At 57.8% G+C, this 23,677-nt stretch overlaps 1 protein-coding gene across 1 annotated transcript in view; it reads left to right on the top strand.

Moving 5' to 3' along the window:
• gne (glucosamine (UDP-N-acetyl)-2-epimerase/N-acetylmannosamine kinase) overlaps positions 1-23,677 on the top strand; it is a 57,621-nt gene that overhangs the window by 5,552 nt on the left and 28,392 nt on the right. Inside the window, exon 2 of the mRNA XM_070873161.1 lies at positions 17,010-17,461. Within this exon, the coding sequence (XP_070729262.1) occupies positions 17,010-17,461 (452 nt within the window). The remainder of the gene's footprint in view (positions 1-17,009; positions 17,462-23,677) is intronic.

Below are 23,677 nucleotides of genomic sequence, written 5' to 3'. Positions count from 1 at the left end.
TAACTCACACCGAGTCCCGTTCACCCATCACCTCCTGTGCTCACTGTCCCGTGTCCTAACTCGCACCGAGTCCCGCTCACCCATCACCCCCTGTGCTCACTGCCCCGTGTCCTAACTCGCACCGAGTCCCGCTCACCCATCACCCCCTGTGCTCACTGCCCAGTGTCCTAACTCGCACCAAGTCCTACTCACCCATCACCCGCTGTGCTCACTGCCCCGTGTCCTAACTCGCACCGAGTCCCGCTCACCCATCACTCCTTGTGCTCACTGCCCCGTGTCCTAACTCGCACCGAGTCCCGCTCACCCATCACCCCCGCTGCCCCATGTCCTAACTCTCACCGAGTCCCACTCACCCATCACCCGCTGTGCTCACTGCCTCCGTGTCCTAACTCTCACCGAGTCCCACTCACCCATCACCCGCTGTGCTCACTGCCTCCGTGTCCTAACTCACACCGAGTCCCACTCACCCATCACCCGCTGTGCTCACTGCCTCCGTGTCCTAACTCACACCGAGTCCCGCTCACCCATCACCCCCTGTGCTCACTGCCTCCGTGTCCTAACTCAAACCGAGTCCCACTCACCCATCACCCCTGTGCTCACTGCCTCCGTGTCCTAACTCACACCGAGTCCCACTCACCCATCACCCGCTGTGCTCACTGCCTCCGTGTCCTAACTCACACCGAGTCCCGCTCACCCATCACCCCCTGTGCTCACTGCCTCCGTGTACTAACTCAAACCGAGTCCCACTCACCCATCACCCCTGTGCTCACTGCCTCCGTGTCCTAACTCACACCGAGTCCCGCTCACCCATCACCCCCTGTGCTCACTGCCTCCGTGTCCTAACTCAAACCGAGTCCCACTCACCCATCACCCCTGTGCTCACTGCCCCGTGTCCTAACTCTCACCGAGTCCCGCTCACCCATCGCCTCCCTTTGCCCCGTGTCCTAACTCTCACCCAGTCCCGCTCACCCATCACCCCCTGTGCTCACTGCCCAGTGCCCCAACTCGCACCGAGTCCCACTCACCCATCACCCCCTGTGCTCACTGCCCCGTATCCTAACTCGCACCGAGTCCCACTCACCCATCACCCCTTGTGCTCACTGCCCCGTGTCCTAACGCGCACCGAGTCCCGCTCACCCTTCACCCCCTGTGCCCCGTGTCCAAACTCGCACCGAGTCCCGCTCACCCATCATCCCCTGTGCTCACTGACCCGTGTCCTAACTCGCACCGAGTCCCGCTCACCCATCACCCCCTGTGCTCAATGCCCCGTGTCCTAACTCACACCGAGACCCGCTTACCCATCACCCCCTGTGCTCACTGCCCCGTGTCCCAACTCACACCGAGTCCCGCTCAGCCATCACCCCCTGTGCTCACTGCCCAGTGCCCCAACTCGTACCAAGTCCTGCTCACCCATCGCCCCCTGTGCTCGCTGCCCCGTGTCTCAACTCACACCGAGTCCTGCTCACCCATCACCCCCTGTGCCCCGTGTCCTAACTCGCACCCAGGCCCGCTCACCCATCATTCCCTGTGCTCGTTGTCCCGTGTCCTAACTCGCACCAAGTCCCGCTCACCCATCACCGCCTGTGCTCACTGCCCCGTGTCCCAACTCGCACCGAGTCCCGCTCACCCATCACCCCCTGTGCTCACTGCCCAGTGCCCCAACTCGCACCGAGTCCCACTCACCCATCACCCCTGTGCTCACTGCCCCGTGTCCCAACTCACACCGAGTCCTGCTCACCCATCACCCCCTTGCCCCGTGTCATAACTCGCACCGAGTCTCGCTCACCCATCACCCTCTGTGCTCACTGCCCAGTGTCCTAACTCGCACCAAGTCCCACTCACCCATCACCCGCTGTGCTCACTGCCCCGTGTCCTAACTCGCACTGAGTCTCGCTCACCCATCACCCCCGCTGCCCCGTGTCCTAACTCTCACCGAGTCCCACTCACCCATCACCCTCTGTGCTCACTACCCCGTGTCCTAACTCGCACCCAGGCCCGCTCACCCATCATCCCCTGTGCTCGTTGACCCGTGTCCTAATTCGTACCAAGTCCCATTCACCCATCACCCCCTGTGCCCCGTGTCCTAACTCGCACCGAGTCCCGCTCACCCATCACCCCCTGTGCTCGCTGCCCCCTATCTTAACTCTAACTGAGTCCCGCTCAGCCATCACCCCCTGTGCTCACTGCCCAGTGCCCCAACTCGCACCGAGTCCCACTCACCCATCACCCCTGTGCTCACTGCCCCGTGTCCCAACTCGCACCGGGTCCCGCTCACCCATCACCCCCTGTGCCCCGTGTCCTAACTCACACCGAGTCCCGTTAACCCATCACCTCCTGTGCTCACTGCCCAGTGCCCCAACTCGCACCGAGTCCCACTCACCCATCACCCCTGTGCTCACTGCCCCGTGTCCCAACTCACACCGAGTCCCACTCACCCATCACCCCCTTTGCCCCGTGTCCTAACTCGCACCGTGTCCCACTCACCCATCACCCCCTGTGCTCACTGCCCCGTATCCTAACTCGCACCGAGTCCCACTCACCCATCACCCCCTGTGCTCACTGCCCAGTGCCCCAGCTCGCACCAAGTCCCACTCACCCATCACCCCCTGTGCTCACTGCCCCGTGTCCTAACTCGCACCGAGTCCCACTCACCCATCACCCGCTGTGCTCACTGCCTCCGTGTCCTAACTCACACCGAGTCCCACTCACCCATCACCCGCTGTGCTCACTGCCTCCGTGTCCTAACTCACACCGAGTCCCGCTCACCCATCACCCCCTGTGCTCACTGCCTCCGTGTCCTAACTCAAACCGAGTCCCACTCACCCATCACCCCTGTGCTCACTGCCTCCGTGTCCTAACTCACACCGAGTCCCACTCACCCATCACCCGCTGTGCTCACTGCCTCAGTGTCCTAACTCACACCGAGTCCCGCTCACCCATCACCCCCTGTGCTCACTGCCTCCGTGTCCTAACTCAAACCGAGTCCCACTCACCCATCACCCCTGTGCTCACTGCCTCCGTGTCCTAACTCACACCGAGTCCCGCTCACCCATCACCCCCTGTGCTCACTGCCTCCGTGTCCTAACTCAAACCGAGTCCCACTCACCCATCACCCCTGTGCTCACTGCCCCGTGTCCTAACTCTCACCGAGTCCCGCTCACCCATCGCCTCCCTTTGCCCCCTGTCCTAACTCGCACCCAGTCCCGCTCACCCATCACCCGCTGTGCTCACTGCCCCGTGTCCTAACTAGCACCGAGTCCCGCTCACCCATCACACACTGTGCTCAATGCCTCCGTGTCCTAACTCACACCGAGTCCCGCTCACCCATCACCCCCTGTGCTCACTGCCTCCGTGTCCTAACTCACACCGAGTCCCACTCACCCATCACCCCTGTGCTCACTGCCTCCGTGTCCTAACTCACACCGAGTCCCGCTCACCCATCACCCCCTGTGCTCACTGCCTCCGTGTCCTAACTCAAACCGAGTCCCACTCACCCATCACCCCTGTGCTCACTGCCCCGTGTCCTAACTCTCACCGAGTCCCGCTCACCCATCGCCTCCCTTTGCCCCCTGTCCTAACTCGCACCCAGTCCCGCTCACCCATCACCCGCTGTGCTCACTGCCCCGTGTCCTAACTAGCACCGAGTCCCGCTCACCCATCACACACTGTGCTCAATGCCTCCGTGTCCTAACTCACACCGAGTCCCGCTCACCCATCACCCCCTGTGCTCACTGCCTCCGTGTCCTAACTCACACCGAGTCCCGCTCACCCATCACCCCCTGTGCTCACTGCCCCGTGTCCCAACTCGCCCCAAGTCCCGCTCACCCATCGCCCCCTGTGCTCACTGCCCCGTGTCCTAACTCGCACCGAGTCCCGCTCACCCATCACCCCCGCTGCCCCATGTCCTAACTCTCACCGAGTCCCACTCACCCATCACCCGCTGTGCTCACTGCCTCCGTGTCCTAACTCTCACCGAGTCCCACTCACCCATCACCCGCTGTGCTCACTGCCTCCGTGTCCTAACTCACACCGAGTCCCACTCACCCATCACCCGCTGTGCTCACTGCCTCCGTGTCCTAACTCACACCGAGTCCCGCTCACCCATCACCCCCTGTGCTCACTGCCTCCGTGTCCTAACTCAAACCGAGTCCCACTCACCCATCACCCCTGTGCTCACTGCCTCCGTGTCCTAACTCACACCGAGTCCCACTCACCCATCACCCGCTGTGCTCACTGCCTCAGTGTCCTAACTCACACCGAGTCCCGCTCACCCATCACCCCCTGTGCTCACTGCCTCCGTGTCCTAACTCAAACCGAGTCCCACTCACCCATCACCCCTGTGCTCACTGCCTCCGTGTCCTAACTCACACCGAGTCCCGCTCACCCATCACCCCCTGTGCTCACTGCCTCCGTGTCCTAACTCAAACCGAGTCCCACTCACCCATCACCCCTGTGCTCACTGCCCCGTGTCCTAACTCTCACCGAGTCCCGCTCACCCATCGCCTCCCTTTGCCCCCTGTCCTAACTCGCACCCAGTCCCGCTCACCCATCACCCGCTGTGCTCACTGCCCCGTGTCCTAACTAGCACCGAGTCCCGCTCACCCATCACACACTGTGCTCAATGCCTCCGTGTCCTAACTCACACCGAGTCCCGCTCACCCATCACCCCCTGTGCTCACTGCCTCCGTGTCCTAACTCACACCGAGTCCCGCTCACCCATCACCCCCTGTGCTCACTGCCCCGTGTCCCAACTCGCCCCAAGTCCCGCTCACCCATCGCCCCCTGTGCTCACTGCCCCGTGTCCTAACTCTCACCCAGTCCCGCTCACCCATCGCCCCCTGTGCCCCGTGTCCTAACTCGCACCCAGTCCCGTTCACCCATCATCCTCTGTGCTCGTTGTCCCGTGTCCTAACTCTCACTCAGTCCCGCTCACCCATCGCCCCCTGTGCTCACTGCCCAGTGCCCCAACTCGCACCGAGTCCCACTCACCCATCACCCCCTGTGCTCACTGCCCCGTATCCTAACTCGCACCGAGTCCCACTCACCCATCACCCCCTGTGCTCACTGCCCCGTGTCCTAACGCGCACCGAGTCCCGCTCACCCTTCACCCCCTGTGCCCCGTGTCCAAACTCGCACCGAGTCCCGCTCACCCATCATCCCCTGTGCTCACTGACCCGTGTCCTAACTCGCACCGAGTCCCGCTCACCCATCACCCCCTGTGCTCAATGCCCCGTGTCCTAACTCACACCGAGACCCGCTTACCCATCACCCCCTGTGCTCACTGCCCCGTGTCCCAACTCACACCGAGTCCCGCTCACCCATCACCCGCTGTGCTCACTGCCCCATGTCCTAATTCGCACCGAGACCCGCTCAGCCATCACCCCCTGTGCTCACTGCCCAGTGCCCCAACTCGCACCGAGTCCCACTCACCCATCACCCGCTATGCTCGCTGCCCTGTGTCCTAACTCGCACCGAGTCCCGCTCACCCATCACCCCCTGTGCCCAGTGCCCCAACTCGCACCGAGTCCCGCTCACCCCTCACCCGCTGTGCTCACTGCTCCGTGTCCTAACTCGCACCAAGTCCCACTCACCCATCACCCGCTGTGCTCACTGCCCCGTGTCCTAACTCGCACCGAGTCTCGCTCACCCATCACCCCCGCTGCCCCGTGTCCTAACTCTCACCGAGTCCCACTCACCCATCACCCTCTGTGCTCACTACCCCGTGTCCTAACTCGCACCCAGGCCCGCTCACCCATCATCCCCTGTGCTCGTTGACCCGTGTCCTAATTCGTACCAAGTCCCATTCACCCATCACCCCCTGTGCCCCGTGTCCTAACTCGCACCGAGTCCCGCTCACCCATCACCCCCTGTGCTCGCTGCCCCCTATCTTAACTCTAACTGAGTCCCGCTCAGCCATCACCCCCTGTGCTCACTGCCCAGTGCCCCAACTCGCACCGAGTCCCACTCACCCATCACCCCTGTGCTCACTGCCCCGTGTCCCAACTCGCACCGGGTCCCGCTCACCCATCACCCCCTGTGCCCCGTGTCCTAACTCACACCGAGTCCCGTTAACCCATCACCTCCTGTGCTCACTGCCCAGTGCCCCAACTCGCACCGAGTCCCACTCACCCATCACCCCTGTGCTCACTGCCCCGTGTCCCAACTCACACCGAGTCCCACTCACCCATCACCCCCTTTGCCCCGTGTCCTAACTCGCACCGTGTCCCACTCACCCATCACCCCCTGTGCTCACTGCCCCGTATCCTAACTCGCACCGAGTCCCACTCACCCATCACCCCCTGTGCTCACTGCCCAGTGCCCCAGCTCGCACCAAGTCCCACTCACCCATCACCCCCTGTGCTCACTGCCCCGTGTCCTAACTCGCACCGAGTCCCACTCACCCATCACCCCCTGTGCTCACTGCCCCGTGTCCTAACTCGCACCGAGTCCCACTCACCCATCACCCCCTGTGCTCACTGCCCAGTGCCCCAGCTCGCACCAAGTCCCACTCACCCATCACCCCCTGTGCTCACTGCCCCGTGTCCTAACTCGCACCGAGTCCCGCTCACCCATCACCCCCTGTGCTCACTGCCCAGTGCCCCAACTCGCACCAAGTCCCACTCACCCATCACCCCCTGTGCTCACTGCCCCGTATCCTAACTCACACCGAGTCCCGTTCACCCATCACCTCCTGTGCTCACTGTCCCGTGTCCTAACTCGCACCGAGTCCCGCTCACCCATCACCCCCTGTGCTCACTGCCCCGTGTCCTAACTCGCACCGAGTCCCGCTCACCCATCACCCCCTGTGCTCACTGCCCAGTGTCCTAACTCGCACCAAGTCCTACTCACCCATCACCCGCTGTGCTCACTGCCCCGTGTCCTAACTCGCACCGAGTCCCGCTCACCCATCACTCCTTGTGCTCACTGCCCCGTGTCCTAACTCGCACCGAGTCCCGCTCACCCATCACCCCCGCTGCCCCATGTCCTAACTCTCACCGAGTCCCACTCACCCATCACCCGCTGTGCTCACTGCCTCCGTGTCCTAACTCTCACCGAGTCCCACTCACCCATCACCCGCTGTGCTCACTGCCTCCGTGTCCTAACTCACACCGAGTCCCACTCACCCATCACCCGCTGTGCTCACTGCCTCCGTGTCCTAACTCACACCGAGTCCCGCTCACCCATCACCCCCTGTGCTCACTGCCTCCGTGTCCTAACTCAAACCGAGTCCCACTCACCCATCACCCCTGTGCTCACTGCCTCCGTGTCCTAACTCACACCGAGTCCCGCTCACCCATCACCCCCTGTGCTCACTGCCTCCGTGTCCTAACTCAAACCGAGTCCCACTCACCCATCACCCCTGTGCTCACTGCCCCGTGTCCTAACTCTCACCGAGTCCCGCTCACCCATCGCCTCCCTTTGCCCCCTGTCCTAACTCGCACCCAGTCCCGCTCACCCATCACCCGCTGTGCTCACTGCCCCGTGTCCTAACTAGCACCGAGTCCCGCTCACCCATCACACACTGTGCTCAATGCCTCCGTGTCCTAACTCACACCGAGTCCCGCTCACCCATCACCCCCTGTGCTCACTGCCTCCGTGTCCTAACTCACACCGAGTCCCGCTCACCCATCACCCCCTGTGCTCACTGCCCCGTGTCCCAACTCGCCCCAAGTCCCGCTCACCCATCGCCCCCTGTGCTCACTGCCCCGTGTCCTAACTCTCACCCAGTCCCGCTCACCCATCGCCCCCTGTGCCCCGTGTCCTAACTCGCACCCAGTCCCGTTCACCCATCATCCTCTGTGCTCGTTGTCCCGTGTCCTAACTCTCACTCAGTCCCGCTCACCCATCACCCCCTGTGCTCACTGCCCAGTGCCCCAACTCGCACCGAGTCCCACTCACCCATCACCCCCTGTGCTCACTGCCCCGTATCCTAACTCGCACCGAGTCCCACTCACCCATCACCCCCTGTGCTCACTGCCCCGTGTCCTAACGCGCACCGAGTCCCGCTCACCCTTCACCCCCTGTGCCCCGTGTCCAAACTCGCACCGAGTCCCGCTCACCCATCATCCCCTGTGCTCACTGACCCGTGTCCTAACTCGCACCGAGTCCCGCTCACCCATCACCCCCTGTGCTCAATGCCCCGTGTCCTAACTCACACCGAGACCCGCTTACCCATCACCCCCTGTGCTCACTGCCCCGTGTCCCAACTCACACCGAGTCCCGCTCACCCATCACCCGCTGTGCTCACTGCCCCATGTCCTAATTCGCACCGAGACCCGCTCAGCCATCACCCCCTGTGCTCACTGCCCAGTGCCCCAACTCGCACCGAGTCCCACTCACCCATCACCCGCTATGCTCGCTGCCCTGTGTCCTAACTCGCACCGAGTCCCGCTCACCCATCACCCCCTGTGCCCAGTGCCCCAACTCGCACCGAGTCCCGCTCACCCCTCACCCGCTGTGCTCACTGCTCCGTGTCCTAACTCGCACCAAGTCGCACTCACCCATCACCCGCTGTGCTCACTGCCCCGTGTCCTAACTCGCACCGAGTCTCGCTCACCCATCACCCCCGCTGCCCCGTGTCCTAACTCTCACCGAGTCCCACTCACCCATCACCCTCTGTGCTCACTACCCCGTGTCCTAACTCGCACCCAGGCCCGCTCACCCATCATCCCCTGTGCTCGTTGACCCGTGTCCTAATTCGTACCAAGTCCCATTCACCCATCACCCCCTGTGCCCCGTGTCCTAACTCGCACCGAGTCCCGCTCACCCATCACCCCCTGTGCTCGCTGCCCCCTATCTTAACTCTAACTGAGTCCCGCTCAGCCATCACCCCCTGTGCTCACTGCCCAGTGCCCCAACTCGCACCGAGTCCCACTCACCCATCACCCCTGTGCTCACTGCCCCGTGTCCCAACTCGCACCGGGTCCCGCTCACCCATCACCCCCTGTGCCCCGTGTCCTAACTCACACCGAGTCCCGTTAACCCATCACCTCCTGTGCTCACTGCCCAGTGCCCCAACTCGCACCGAGTCCCACTCACCCATCACCCCTGTGCTCACTGCCCCGTGTCCCAACTCACACCGAGTCCCACTCACCCATCACCCCCTTTGCCCCGTGTCCTAACTCGCACCGTGTCCCACTCACCCATCACCCCCTGTGCTCACTGCCCCGTATCCTAACTCGCACCGAGTCCCACTCACCCATCACCCCCTGTGCTCACTGCCCAGTGCCCCAGCTCGCACCAAGTCCCACTCACCCATCACCCCCTGTGCTCACTGCCCCGTGTCCTAACTCGCACCGAGTCCCACTCACCCATCACCCCCTGTGCTCACTGCCCCGTGTCCTAACTCGCACCGAGTCCCACTCACTCATCACCCCCTGTGCTCACTGCCCAGTGCCCCAGCTCGCACCAAGTCCCACTCACCCATCACCCCCTGTGCTCACTGCCCCGTGTCCTAACTCGCACCGAGTCCCGCTCACCCATCACCCCCTGTGCTCACTGCCCAGTGCCCCAACTCGCACCAAGTCCCACTCACCCATCACCCCCTGTGCTCACTGCCCCGTATCCTAACTCACACCGAGTCCCGTTCACCCATCACCTCCTGTGCTCACTGTCCCGTGTCCTAACTCGCACCGAGTCCCGCTCACCCATCACCCCCTGTGCTCACTGCCCCGTGTCCTAACTCGCACCGAGTCCCGCTCACCCATCACCCCCTGTGCTCACTGCCCAGTGTCCTAACTCGCACCAAGTCCTACTCACCCATCACCCGCTGTGCTCACTGCCCCGTGTCCTAACTCGCACCGAGTCCCGCTCACCCATCACTCCTTGTGCTCACTGCCCCGTGTCCTAACTCGCACCGAGTCCCGCTCACCCATCACCCCCGCTGCCCCATGTCCTAACTCTCACCGAGTCCCACTCACCCATCACCCGCTGTGCTCACTGCCTCCGTGTCCTAACTCTCACCGAGTCCCACTCACCCATCACCCGCTGTGCTCACTGCCTCCGTGTCCTAACTCACACCGAGTCCCACTCACCCATCACCCGCTGTGCTCACTGCCTCCGTGTCCTAACTCACACCGAGTCCCGCTCACCCATCACCCCCTGTGCTCACTGCCTCCGTGTCCTAACTCAAACCGAGTCCCACTCACCCATCACCCCTGTGCTCACTGCCTCCGTGTCCTAACTCACACCGAGTCCCGCTCACCCATCACCCCCTGTGCTCACTGCCTCCGTGTCCTAACTCAAACCGAGTCCCACTCACCCATCACCCCTGTGCTCACTGCCCCGTGTCCTAACTCTCACCGAGTCCCGCTCACCCATCGCCTCCCTTTGCCCCCTGTCCTAACTCGCACCCAGTCCCGCTCACCCATCACCCGCTGTGCTCACTGCCCCGTGTCCTAACTAGCACCGAGTCCCGCTCACCCATCACACACTGTGCTCAATGCCTCCGTGTCCTAACTCACACCGAGTCCCGCTCACCCATCACCCCCTGTGCTCACTGCCCCGTGTCCCAACTCGCCCCAAGTCCCGCTCACCCATCGCCCCCTGTGCTCACTGCCCCGTGTCCTAACTCTCACCCAGTCCCGCTCACCCATCGCCCCCTGTGCCCCGTGTCCTAACTCGCACCCAGTCCCGTTCACCCATCATCCTCTGTGCTCGTTGTCCCGTGTCCTAACTCTCACCCAGTCCCGCTCACCCATCACCCCCTGTGCTCACTGCCCAGTGCCCCAACTCGCACCGAGTCCCACTCACCCATCACCCCCTGTGCTCACTGCCCCGTATCCTAACTCGCACCGAGTCCCACTCACCCATCACCCCCTGTGCTCACTGCCCCGTGTCCTAACGCGCACCGAGTCCCGCTCACCCTTCACCCCCTGTGCCCCGTGTCCAAACTCGCACCGAGTCCCGCTCACCCATCACCCCCTGTGCTCAATGCCCCGTGTCCTAACTCACACCGAGACCCGCTTACCCATCACCCCCTGTGCTCACTGCCCCGTGTCCCAACTCACACCGAGTCCCGCTCACCCATCACCCGCTGTGCTCACTGCCCCATGTCCTAATTCGCACCGAGACCCGCTCAGCCATCACCCCCTGTGCTCACTGCCCAGTGCCCCAACTCGCACCGAGTCCCACTCACCCATCACCCGCTATGCTCGCTGCCCTGTGTCCTAACTCGCACCGAGTCCCGCTCACCCATCACCCCCTGTGCCCAGTGCCCCAACTCGCACCGAGTCCCGCTCACCCCTCACCCGCTGTGCTCACTGCCCCGTGTCCTAACTCGCACCAAGTCCCACTCACCCATCACCCCCTGTGTTCACTGCCCCGTGTCCTAACTCGCACCGAGTCCCGCTCATCATCACCCCTGTGCTCCGTGTCCGAACTCGCACCGAATCTCACTCACCCATCACACCCTGTGCTCACTGTTCCGTGTCCTAACTCACACCGAGTCCGGCTCACCCATCACCCCCTGTGCTCTCTGCCCCGTGTCCTAACTCGCACCGAGTCCCGCTCACCATCACCCCCTGTGCTCAATGCCCCGTGTCCTAACTCGCACCGAGTCCCGCTCACCCATCGCCCCTACGCTCGTTGTCCCGTGTCCTAACTCGCACCAAGTCCCACTAACCCATCACCCCCTGTGCCCACTGACCCGTGTCCTAACTCGCACCGAGACCCGCTCACCCATCACCCCCTGTGCTCACTGCCCCGTGTCCTAACTCACACCGGGTCCCGCTCACCCATCACCCCCTGTGCTCACTGCCCCGTGTCCCAACTCACACCGAGTCCCGTTCACCCATCACCTCCTGTGCTCACTGCCCCATGTCCTAACTCGCACCGAGTCCCGCTCACCCATCACCCCCTGTGCTCACTGCCCCGTGTCCTAACTCGCAGCGAGACCCACTCACCCATCACCCCCTGTGCTCAATGCCCCGTATCCTAACTCGCACCGAGTCCCGCTCACCCATCACCCCCTGTGCTCACTGCCCCGTGTCCTAACTCGCACCGAGTCCCGCTCACCCATCACCCCCTGTGCTCACTGCCCCGTGTCGTAACTCGCACCGAGTCCCACTCACCCATCACCGCCTGTGCTCACTGCCCCGTGTTCTAACTCGCACCGAGTCCCGCTCACCCATCACCCCCTGTGCTCACTGCCCAGTGCCCCAACTCGCACCGAGTCCCGCTCACCCATCACTCCTTGTGCTCACTGCCCCGTGTCCTAACTCGCACCGAGTCCCGCTCACCCATCGCCTCCCTTTGCCCCCTGTCCTAACTCGCACCCAGTCCCGCTCACCCATCACCCGCTGTGCTCACTGCCCCGTGTCCTAACTAGCACCGAGTCCCGCTCACCCATCACCCACTGTGCTCAATGCCTATGTGTCCTAATTCACACTGAGTCCCGCTCACCCATCACCCCCTGTGCTCACTGCCTCCGTGTCCTAACTCACACCGAGTCCCGCTCACCCATCACCCCCTGTGCTCACTGCCCCGTGTCCTAACTCGCCCCAAGTCCCGCTCACCCATCACCACCTGTGCTCACTGCCCCGTGTCCTAACTCTCACCCAGTCCCGCTCACCCATCGCCCCCTGTGCCCCGTATCCTAACTCGCACCCAGTCCCGTTCACCCATCATCCTCTGTGCTCGTTGTCCTGTGTCCTAACTCTCACCCAGTCCCGCTCACCCATCACCCCCTGTGCTCACTGCCCAGTGCCCCAACTCGCACCGAGTCCCACTCACCCATCACCCCCTGTGCTCACTGCCCCGTATCCTAACTCGCACCGAGTCCCACTCACCCATCACCCCCTGTGCCCCGTGTCCTAACTCGCACCCAGTCCCGTTCACCCATCATCCTCTGTGCTCGTTGTCCTGTGTCCTAACTCTCACCCAGTCCCGCTCACCCATCACCCCCTGTGCTCACTGCCCCGTGTCCTAACTCGCAGCGAGACCCACTCACCCATCACCCCCTGTGCTCAATGCCCCGTATCCTAACTCGCACCGAGTCCCGCTCACCCATCACCCCCTGTGCTCACTGCCCCGTGTCCTAACTCGCACCGAGTCCCGCTCACCCATCACCCCCTGTGCTCACTGCCCCGTGTCGTAACTCGCACCGAGTCCCACTCACCCATCACCGCCTGTGCTCACTGCCCCGTGTTCTAACTCGCACCGAGTCCCGCTCACCCATCACCCCCTGTGCTCACTGCCCAGTGCCCCAACTCGCACCGAGTCCCGCTCACCCATCACTCCTTGTGCTCACTGCCCCGTGTCCTAACTCGCACCGAGTCCCGCTCACCCATCGCCTCCCTTTGCCCCCTGTCCTAACTCGCACCCAGTCCCGCTCACCCATCACCCGCTGTGCTCACTGCCCCGTGTCCTAACTAGCACCGAGTCCCGCTCACCCATCACCCACTGTGCTCAATGCCTATGTGTCCTAATTCACACCGAGTCCCGCTCACCCATCACCCCCTGTGCTCACTGCCTCCGTGTCCTAACTCACACCGAGTCCCGCTCACCCATCACCCCCTGTGCTCACTGCCCCGTGTCCTAACTCGCCCCAAGTCCCGCTCACCCATCACCACCTGTGCTCACTGCCCCGTGTCCTAACTCTCACCCAGTCCCGCTCACCCATCGCCCCCTGTGCCCCGTGTCCTAACTCGCACCCAGTCCCGTTCACCCATCATCCTCTGTGCTCGTTGTCCTGTGTCCTAACTCTCACCCAGTCCCGCTCACCCATCACCCCCTGTGCTCACTGCCCAGTGCCCCAACTCGCACCGAGTCCCACTCACCCATCACCCCCTGTGCTCACTGCCCCGTATCCTAACTCGCACCGAGTCCCACTCACCCATCACCCCCTGTGCCCCGTGTCCAAACTCGCACCGAGTCCCACTCACCCATCATCCCCTGTGCTCACTGACCCGTGTCCTAACTCGCACCGAGTCCCGCTCACCCATCACCCCCTGTGCTCAATGCCCCGTGTCCTAACTCACACCGAGTCCCGCTTACCCATCACCCCCTGTGCTCACTGCCCCGTGTCCCAACTCACACCGAGTCCCGCTCACCCATCACCCGCTGTGCTCACTGCCCCGTGTCCTAACTCGCACCGAGACCCGCTCAGCCATCACCCCCTGTGCTCACTGCCCAGTGCCCCAACTCGCACCGAGTCCCACTCACCCATCACCCCCTGTGCTCACTGCCCCGCATCCTAACTCGCACCGAGTGCCGCTCACCCATCATCCCCTGTGCTCGCTGCCCTGTGTCCTAACTCGCACCGAGTCCCGCTCACCCATCACCCCCTGTGCCCAGTGCCCCAACTCGCACCGAGTCCCGCTCACCCCTCACCCGCTGTGCTCACTGCCCCGTGTCCTAACTCGCACCAAGTCCCACTCACCCATCACCCCCTGTGTTCACTGCCCCGTGTCCTAACTCGCACCGAGTCCCGCTCATCATCACCCCTGTGCTCCGTGTCCGAACTCGCACCGAATCTCACTCACCCATCACACCCTGTGCTCACTGTTCCGTGTCCTAACTCACACCGAGTCCGGCTCACCCATCACCCCCTGTGCTCTCTGCCCCGTGTCCTAACTCGCACCGAGTCCCGCTCACCATCACCCCCTGTGCTCAATGCCCCGTGTCCTAACTCGCACCGAGTCCCGCTCACTCATCGCCCCTATGCTCGTTGTCCCGTGTCCTAACTCGCACCAAGTCCCACTCACCCATCACCCCCTGTGCCCACTGACCCGTGTCCTAACTAGCACCGAGACCCACTCACCCATCACCCCCTGTGCTCACTGCCCCGTGTCCTAACTCACACCGAGTCCCGCTCACCCATCACCCCCTGTGCTCACTGCCCCGTGTCCCAACTCACACTCAGTCCCACTCACCCATCACCCCCTGTGCTCACTGCCCCGTGTCCCAACTCACACCGAGTCCTGCTCACCCATCACCCCTTGTGCTCCGTGTCCTAACTCGCACTGAGTCCCGCTCACCCATCACCTCCTGTGCTCGCTGACCCGTGATCTAACTCGCACCGAGTCCCACTCACCCATCACCCCCTGTGCCCCGTGTCCTAACTCGCACCGAGTCCCGCTCACCCATCACCCCATGTGCTCGCTGCCCCGTGTCCTAACTCGCAGCGAGACCCGCTCACCCATCACCCCCTGTGCTCACTGCCCAGTGCCCCAACTCGCACCCAGTCCCACTCACCCATCACCCCCTATGCTCACTGCCCTGCATCCTAACTTGCACCGAGTCCCACTCACCCATCACCCCCTGTGCTCACTGCCCCGTGTCCTAACTCGCACCGAGTCCCGCTCACCCATCACCCCCTGTGCTCACTGCCCCGTGTCCTAACTCGCACCCAGTCCCGCTCACCCATCGCCCCCTGTTCTCACTGACCTACATTGGCTTCCGGTTAAGCAATGCCTCAATTTTAAAATTTCTCATCGTTGTTTTCAAATCTAACCATGGCCCTTGCCCCTCCCAATCTCTGTCAGCCCCACAACCCCCCCGAGATGTCTACGCTCCTCTAATTCTGCCCTCCTGAGCATCCCTGATTATAATCGCTCCACCATTGGTGGCCGTGCCTTCAGCTGCCTGGGCCCCAAGCTCTGGAACTCCCTCCCTAAACTCTCTCCTTTAAGACGCTCCTTAAAACCTCGCTCTTTGACCAAGCTTTTAGTCATCTGTCCTAATATCACCTTCTGTGGCTAGGTGTTACATTTTGTTTTATAACTTTCCCGTGAAGCGTCTTGGGACGTTTTACTACTTTAAGTGCGCTGTGTAAATGCAAGTTGTTGTTGAGATGGGCTGTATTCTTTTAATTCGGTGCGTTACACGGATAATGTCTGTAAGAACATAAGAAATAGGAGCAGGAGTCGGCCATTCAGCCCCTCGAGCCTGCTCCGCCATTCAATTAGACCATGGCTGATGTGATCTTAGCTTCAACTCCACTTCCATAACTCTTGACTCCACTTATTGTTCAAAAATCTGTCTATCTCCACCTTAGATATATTCAATGACCCAACCTCCACAGCTCTCTGGGGCAGAGAATTCCGAAGATTCACAAGTCTCCGAGAAAAGAAATTTCTCCTCATCTCCGTTTTATGTAGGCGACCCCTTATTCTGAGACTATGCCCCCTAGTTCTAGATTCCCCCACGGGGGAAACATCCTCTCTGCATCTATCCCTTCGAGCCCCCTCAGAATGTTATACGTTTCAGTAAGATCACCTCACATTCTTCTAAACTCCAATGAGTACAGGCCCAACCTGCTCAACCTTTCTTCATAAGACAACCCCTTCATCTCCGGAATCAACCTCGTGAACCTTCTCTGAACAGCCTCCAATGCAAGTATATCCTTCCTTAAATACAGAGACCAAAACTGTACGCAGTACTCCAGGTGTGGCCTCACCAATACCCTGTACAGTTGTAGCAGGACTTCTCTGCTTTTATACTCTATCCCCCTTGCAATAAAGGCCAACATTCCATTGGCCTTCCTGATCACTTGCTGTACCTGCATACTAACATGCACAAGTCCCCAGGTCCCTCTGTAGCACGGCATTCTGTAGTCTCTTTACTTAAATAATAATTTGTTTTTTTATTTTTCCTACCCAAGTGGATAACCTCAGACTTTCCCACATCATACTCCATCTGCCAGATCTTTGCCCACTCACTGAGCCTGCCTATATCCCTTTGCAGATTCTTTGTGTCCTCCTCACAACTTGCATTCCCACCCATCTTTGTATCATCAGCCAGAACAATCTCACCGGTCTGCGCCTCTCCAGTCCACAGGCGCACCTTCAGAATGACAGAAATGACAGCACTGTGCTGTGACTCATCCATTTCCCTGCATCTTTTATATTCTTCCTCCTCCTCACGTACCTATCCAATTTCCTTTTATGTAGTGTCTGCCGCGATATCATGGCCGACACGATGAGATCACAGCTGACCATCGCCCTCAACTCCCGCCCGATTAGTTCGATGCTGTGCTGGTAATGAAATTTATTGTTTTTTTCTTCCAGCAATACATATCGAATGATTGAGCAAGATGATTTTGATATTAATACGAGGTTGCATACGATCGTGCGCGGGGAAGACGAGGCAGCCATGGTGGAGTCAGTGGGTCTTGCTTTGGTCAAATTGCCGGATGTGCTGAACCGCCTGAAACCAGATGTGATGATTGTCCACGGCGACCGGTTTGACGCGTTGGCCGTTGCCACCTCGGCTGCACTGATGAATATCCGGATTCTGCACATTGAAGGGGGCGAGGTGAGTGGTACCATCGATGACTCGATCCGACACGCCATCACCAAGCTGGCACATTACCACGTGTGCTGCACCCGCTCCGCCGAGCAGCATCTCATCGCCATGTGCGAGGACCACGATCGCATCCTCCTGGCTGGCTGTCCATCGTACGACATGTTGCTCACCGCCGGATCCAAGGAGTACCTCAGCATTTTGCAAACGTGGCTAAGTGAGTACGGATAGCTGACGTTTTAATGTTTGTCTACAGAGCGTGGCTTCTGCCCTCCCCAGCCCATGATTTACCCGGAGCGGGCCTGGGCACAGCACAGGCACAGGCACAACATCCTGCTGAATCTTTGTTCATTTTTGCCAATAATTAATGTTACAATTCTAGCAATGGATAGAGTATTGTGAGATCCTGTAATATTTTATTTACTCTCCGTGTAAGACAGAAAAACCTGCATTTTTATGGCATCCTCATGACATCATCCCCTGAAAGATGCTGGTTTCTGCCTCACCGACTCCCCAGCAGCTCCCAACGAGCCTCCTCGCGTTCAGCGACTTTTCAACTGATGGCCCCCTCATCACTGATTCCCTGGTCACCCTATCAAAACCCTCCATAATTTAAAAAAAAACATGAAATCTCCTCTTGGCCTTCTCTGCTGCAGTGGAAATAGTCACAGTCCCTCAACTCTCCTCGTCCATGATAGCGTCCTGATGAATCAGCACTGTGTGGTTTTATCCTCTCTGTAATGGGATGCTCAGCCCAGCACATGGTACTCTAACTGTGACTGACTATTGCCTCGTGGTCTATATCGTGGGCCGCCCCGACCCGTGTGAGAACACCACTGCAGGTCGGGGCTATAAATAGAGCTGGAGCACTGGGCCCTGGAACATTGTGGGCGAAAGTGAGGCACCTGAGGGTACGGGGCCCAGAGTAGCCGAGGGCCCAGGGGCAGCACGGACCCAGCCCACACTGCGATATGTGAACGCACTAGGTCTGTGCAGCAGAGCTGGTCTCCAGTCGTCCTGGTTAACCCTCGCCACTGGACCCAGACCTCGCTCTGTCAAGCCCCGTGTGGTGGCTGGTGTGCAACGGTCACCCCACGTTAAAAAAATCCACCCACAGGCATCCTCCATCCCTGGAGTTCAGGACTGGAACATCGGGTCCTTCACTGAAACATCAGTGAACTCATGTGGAAGCAAGTCATCCTCGTTCGAGGGACCGCCTATGATGATGATGCATATTGAGCATGATTATTTTCTTGTATTCTGTAGACGTATTTATAAAGCCCAAAATCCTGTTGACCTTTTTCATAACTTTACACTAACTCACACTTTCAAAACAATTCAATATTTGATCCTGGGACCCCCGCCTTCCACCTCTGTAACATCGCTCGTCTCTGTATTGGGAATTCAACCTATTTGGCCTGGAAGGAATTTTAATTTAATTCAAAAGCAAAATCCTGCGGATGCTGGAAATCTGAAATAGAAACAGAAAATGCTGGAAATAGTCAGCAGGTCAGGTGGAGAGAGGAGGGTATCATTTCATTTATGTTTGGATTTTGTACTGAAATTGAATTCAGTTTACAAAGGGTTAACTTCCCAAGAGAGACCAGGTATTGAGGATGTTGATTAAACATGTAATAGTAATATTATTAAACAGCCATCACAATGACACATTCGTTATGTGATGAGGGTTGTGGCTGCTCACACATCAAGTACATTCAACACTCAGATAAATAGAGTTTGGGACTCTAGGGAGATTAAGGGATATGGGGATCGAGCGGGAAGTGGAGATAAGGTCGAAAATCAGCCATAAAATAATAATAACTTTTATTTATATAGCGCCTTTAACATAGTAAAACGTCCCAAGGCTCTTCACAACAGTGTTACCGATAAACAGATAAATTTGACACCGAGCCACAGAAGAAATTAAGACAGATGATCAAAAGCTTGTTTAAAGAGGTAGATTTTAACCAGCATCTTAAAGGAGTAAAGAGAGGCAGAGAGGTTTACGGAGAGTTCCAGAGTTTAGGGCCCAGGCAGCTGGAGGCACGGCCACCGATAGTTGAGCAGTTATAATGAGATGTTCAAGAGGCCAGAATTTGAGGAGCGCAGACATCTTGTGGGATTGTGAAGCTGAAAAAGATTACAGAGATAGGGAGGGGCGAGTCCATGGAGTGATTTGTAAACAAGGGTTTGAACGGCGGAGCAGGCTCGAAAGGCAGTGTGGCCTACTCCTGCTCCTATTTCTTATGTTCTTGTATGTGAGACACCAGGCAGTCAGCTGTACGCACATTTAATGCAAGAATAGGTTGTGATCCACCACCCACAGAGACGCTTTGGTAAACAGACAGTGTGGTTGCCATAGATCTCTCACAAGTGAGGACAGATCCCATTCAAGGTGGTAACCCATCATCATCATCATCATCATAAGTGGTCCCTCGAATGGGGATGTCTTGCTTCCACAAGCGTTCACACCGTGGTGAGTCAGCTAGCCAAACTTCGACATAGCGACCTGAGGGAGGGGTCTGTGTTCTTTACCTTTCTCTAGAGAAGTTAATCTCCGCTAGTGTAGACCCACAACTGCCAGAGGGACAGAGAGAATTCACTTGCTCTCTAACCTGTGGGACTGATAAGGTCATATCCCTGGTGCAAGATCATATTATCCAGTATGTACAATGGATGGTTTTATTGTTATGATCCATGGGTCCCATTATTATTTTAACTAGCTATAAAGCAGTACAGGTGCTCGCCAGGTCGTATGGGAGTAACGGGTGATACTGAACTTGAGAGAATAACTAATATAGACCCATAATATTGGTAACGTTCAGGTAAGTGTTACTCCAAAATATCTGCAATTGAGTTATTTGTGATAAAAACATAAGAACAAGGAGCAGGAGTGGGCCATTCGGCCCCTCGAGCCTGTTCCGCCATTCAATAAGATCATGGCTGATCTTGGCCTCAACTCCACTTTCCCGCCCGATCCCCATATCCCTTGATTCCCCTGGACTCCAAAAATCTATCGATCTCAGCCTTGAGTATACTCAAAGACTGAGCCCCCACAGCCCTCTGGGGCAGAGAATTCCAAAGATTCACCACCCTCTGAGTGAAGAAATTCCTCCTCATCTCAGTCCTAAATGGCCGACCCCTTATCCTGAGACTGTGACCCCTGGTTCTAGACTCCCCAGTCAGGGTAAACATCCTCTCAGCATCTACCCTGTCAATAATATCACCTCTCGTATTCCAATCTACATAATCTATCATCTTAGGACAACCATCTCAACCCAGGGATCAGTCTGGTGAACCTTCGTTGCACCGCCTCTAAGACAAGTATATCTTTCCTCAGATAAGGAGACTAAAACTGTGCACAGTACTCCAGGTGTGGTCTCACCAGGGCCCTGTACAATTGCAGCAAGACTTCCTCACTCTTGTACTCCAAACCCCTGCATTAAAGGACAACAGCCATTTGCCTCCCTTATTGCTTGCTGTACCTGCATGGTAACGTTCTGTGTTTCCTGTGCGAGGACACCAAAATCTCTCTCAACACCAACATTTAATTGTTTCTAACCATTTAAAAAATATGTTTTTCTATTCTGCATACCATTTCCCCACGTTCTATCCATCTGCCACCTTACTGCCCACTCAGGTCACACCTCCTTACCCCTCATAGCTTACTTTCCCACCTAGCTTTGTATCATCAGGAAAATTGGATAAATACACTCAGTCCCTTCATCTAAATCAGTACTATAGATTGTAAGGAGCTGAGGCCCCAGCACTGATCCTTGCAGCACCCCACTATTTACAGCCTGCCAAATTGAAAATGACTCATTTATCCCGATTCTCTGTTTTCTGTCCGTTAACCGATCCTCTATCCATGCTAGTATATTACCCCCAACCCCGTGAGTCCTTTGCATTAGCAACCTTTTAATGTGGCACCATATCGAATGTCGTTTGGAAATCCAAATATATTACATCCACAGGTTCCCCTTTATCTACCCTGTTAGTTACTTCCTCAAAAAACTCGAATAAATTTGTCAAACAGATTTCCCTTTCATAAAACCATGTTGACTCTGACGAATCATATTGTGATTCTGTGATGCCTTCACTAAGGATTATTGTTTGGACCTAGCTGGTGTTGCCTCTTCTGTGCTGGGATTTCTTCCATGTTAGAAATCATCATCATGGTTAATTGGGATTTGAATATCAGCAGCCTATTTTTTAAGATGATTTTCCGCTTTCCTCTATGCCCCCAAGAGATAGGCTTACAAAATGTAGTAAATAACTTTGATAGTTTTCTGCAGGGGAAGAATGAAAAGAACAGGACATTGGATCATACTTGTTCTTAACATCATTGTTGTTGATCAAATCAAAGAAAAATGCATTGCTTGTCAGCCGTGGCTCAGTGAGCAGCACTCTCACCTCTGAGTCAGGAGGTTGTAGGTTCAAGTCCCGCTCCAGAATATTGAGCACAAAAATCTAGACTCGAGTACAGTACTGAGGGAGCGCTGCACTGTCGGAGGGGCAGTACTGAGGGAGCGCTGCACTGTCGGAGGGGCAGTACTGAGGGAGCGCTGCACTGTCGGAGGGGCAGTACTGAGGGAGCGCTGCACTGTCGGAGGGGCAGTACTGAGGGAGCGCTGCACTGTCGGAGGGGCAGTACTGAGGGAGCGCCACACTGTCGGAGGGGCAGTACTGAAAGAGCGCCGCACTGTCGGAGGGGCAGTACTGAGGGAGCACCACACTGTCGGAGGGGCAGTACTGAAAGAGCGCCGCACTGTCGGAGGGGCAGTACTGAGGGAGCACCACACTGTCGGAGGGTCAGTACCAAGGGAGCACTGCACTGTCGTAGGGGCTGTACTGAGGGAGTGCCGCACTGTCGGAGGGGCAGTACTAGAAAGAAACATAGAAATTTACAGCGCAGAAGGAGGCCATTCCGGCCCATCGTGTCCGCGCCGGCCGACAAAGAGCCGCACGGCCCTTGGTCAGCAGCCCTGAAGGTTACATATAAACCTATGAACAATGACGGAAAGGTAAAGAGCACCCAGCCCAACCAGTCCGCCTCACACAACTGCGACACCCCTTACACTGAAACATTCTACACTCCACCCCAACCGGAGCCATGTGATCTCCTGGGAGAGGCAAAAACCAGATCAAAACCCAGGCCGATTTAGGGGTAAAAATCTGGGAAAATTCCTCTCCGACCCATCCAGGCGATCCACACAAGTCCAGGAGATCACCCTGGCCATATTCGATTCCCTGCAGTACTTACCATTATATCAGCGCCGTCCAACAAAAGGTCATCCAGTCTAATCCCAATTACCAGCTCTAGGTCAGTAACCCTGCACGTTACTGCACTTTAAGTGCCCATTCAACCATCTCTTAAAAGTGGTGAGGGTTTCTGCATCCAGGCAGCGAGTTCCAGATTCCCACAACCCTCTGCGTAAAGAAGCCCCCCTCAAATCCCCTCTAAACCTTCCACCAACCACCTTAAAACTATGCCCCCTCGTAATAGACCTCTCCGCTAATGGAAATAGGCCCTTATTATCCACTATGTCCAGGCCCCTCAATATTTTCTACACCTCAATGAGGTCTCCTTTCAGCCTCCTTTGTTCCAATGAGAACAAACCCAGCCTATCCAAACTGGTCCTCATAACTAAGATTCTCCATTCCAGGCAGCATCCTAGTAAATCTCCTCTGCACCCTCTCTAGTGCAATCACGTCCTTCCTATAATACAGTGACCAGAACTGAGGGAGCGCCGCACTGTTGGAGGGGCAGTACTGAGGGAGCGCTGCACTGTCAGAGGGGCAGTACTGAGGGAGTGCCGCACTGTCGGAGGGGCAGTACTGAGGGAGCGCCGCACTGTCGGAGGGGCAGTACTGAGGGAGCGGCGCACTGTCGGAGGGGCAGTACTGAGGGAGCACTGCACTGTCGGAGGGGCAGTACTGAGGGAGTGCCACACTACTGGAGATGCCGTCTATCAGATGAGACATCAAACCAAGGCCCCATCTTCCCTCTCAGGTGGACGTAAAAGATCTCAAGGCATTGTTTTAAAGAAGAACAGGGGAATTATCCTCAGTGTCCTGGTGAATATTTATCCCTCAATCAGCAGCACTAACACAGATTATCTGGTCTTTATCACATTGCTGTTTGTGGGAATATACTGTGTGCAGATTGGCTGCCGTGTTTTCTACATTAGAACAGTGATTACACTTCAAAAAGTACATCATTGACTGTAAAGCGCTTTGGGACGACCGGTGGTCATGAAAGGCGCTATAGAAATGCAAGTCTTTCTTAATTCATCAAAGTGGGATGATAGTAACGTGAGTGATGGGAAGGATATGGAAGTGATGATATCGGTGTTACCCCGAGATCTGCTTTTAGATCTGGAAAATCCATCAATTTGGTTTCTTGTGTGCATTGAGTTAGCTGATGGCCCCA

This window comes from Pristiophorus japonicus, chromosome 2 (genome assembly GCF_044704955.1).
Source record: "Pristiophorus japonicus isolate sPriJap1 chromosome 2, sPriJap1.hap1, whole genome shotgun sequence".
NCBI lineage: Eukaryota > Metazoa > Chordata > Chondrichthyes > Pristiophoridae > Pristiophorus > Pristiophorus japonicus.
The sequence above is the reverse complement of the archived record's forward strand: the minus strand, read 5'-3'. Positions and strand labels throughout refer to the sequence as shown.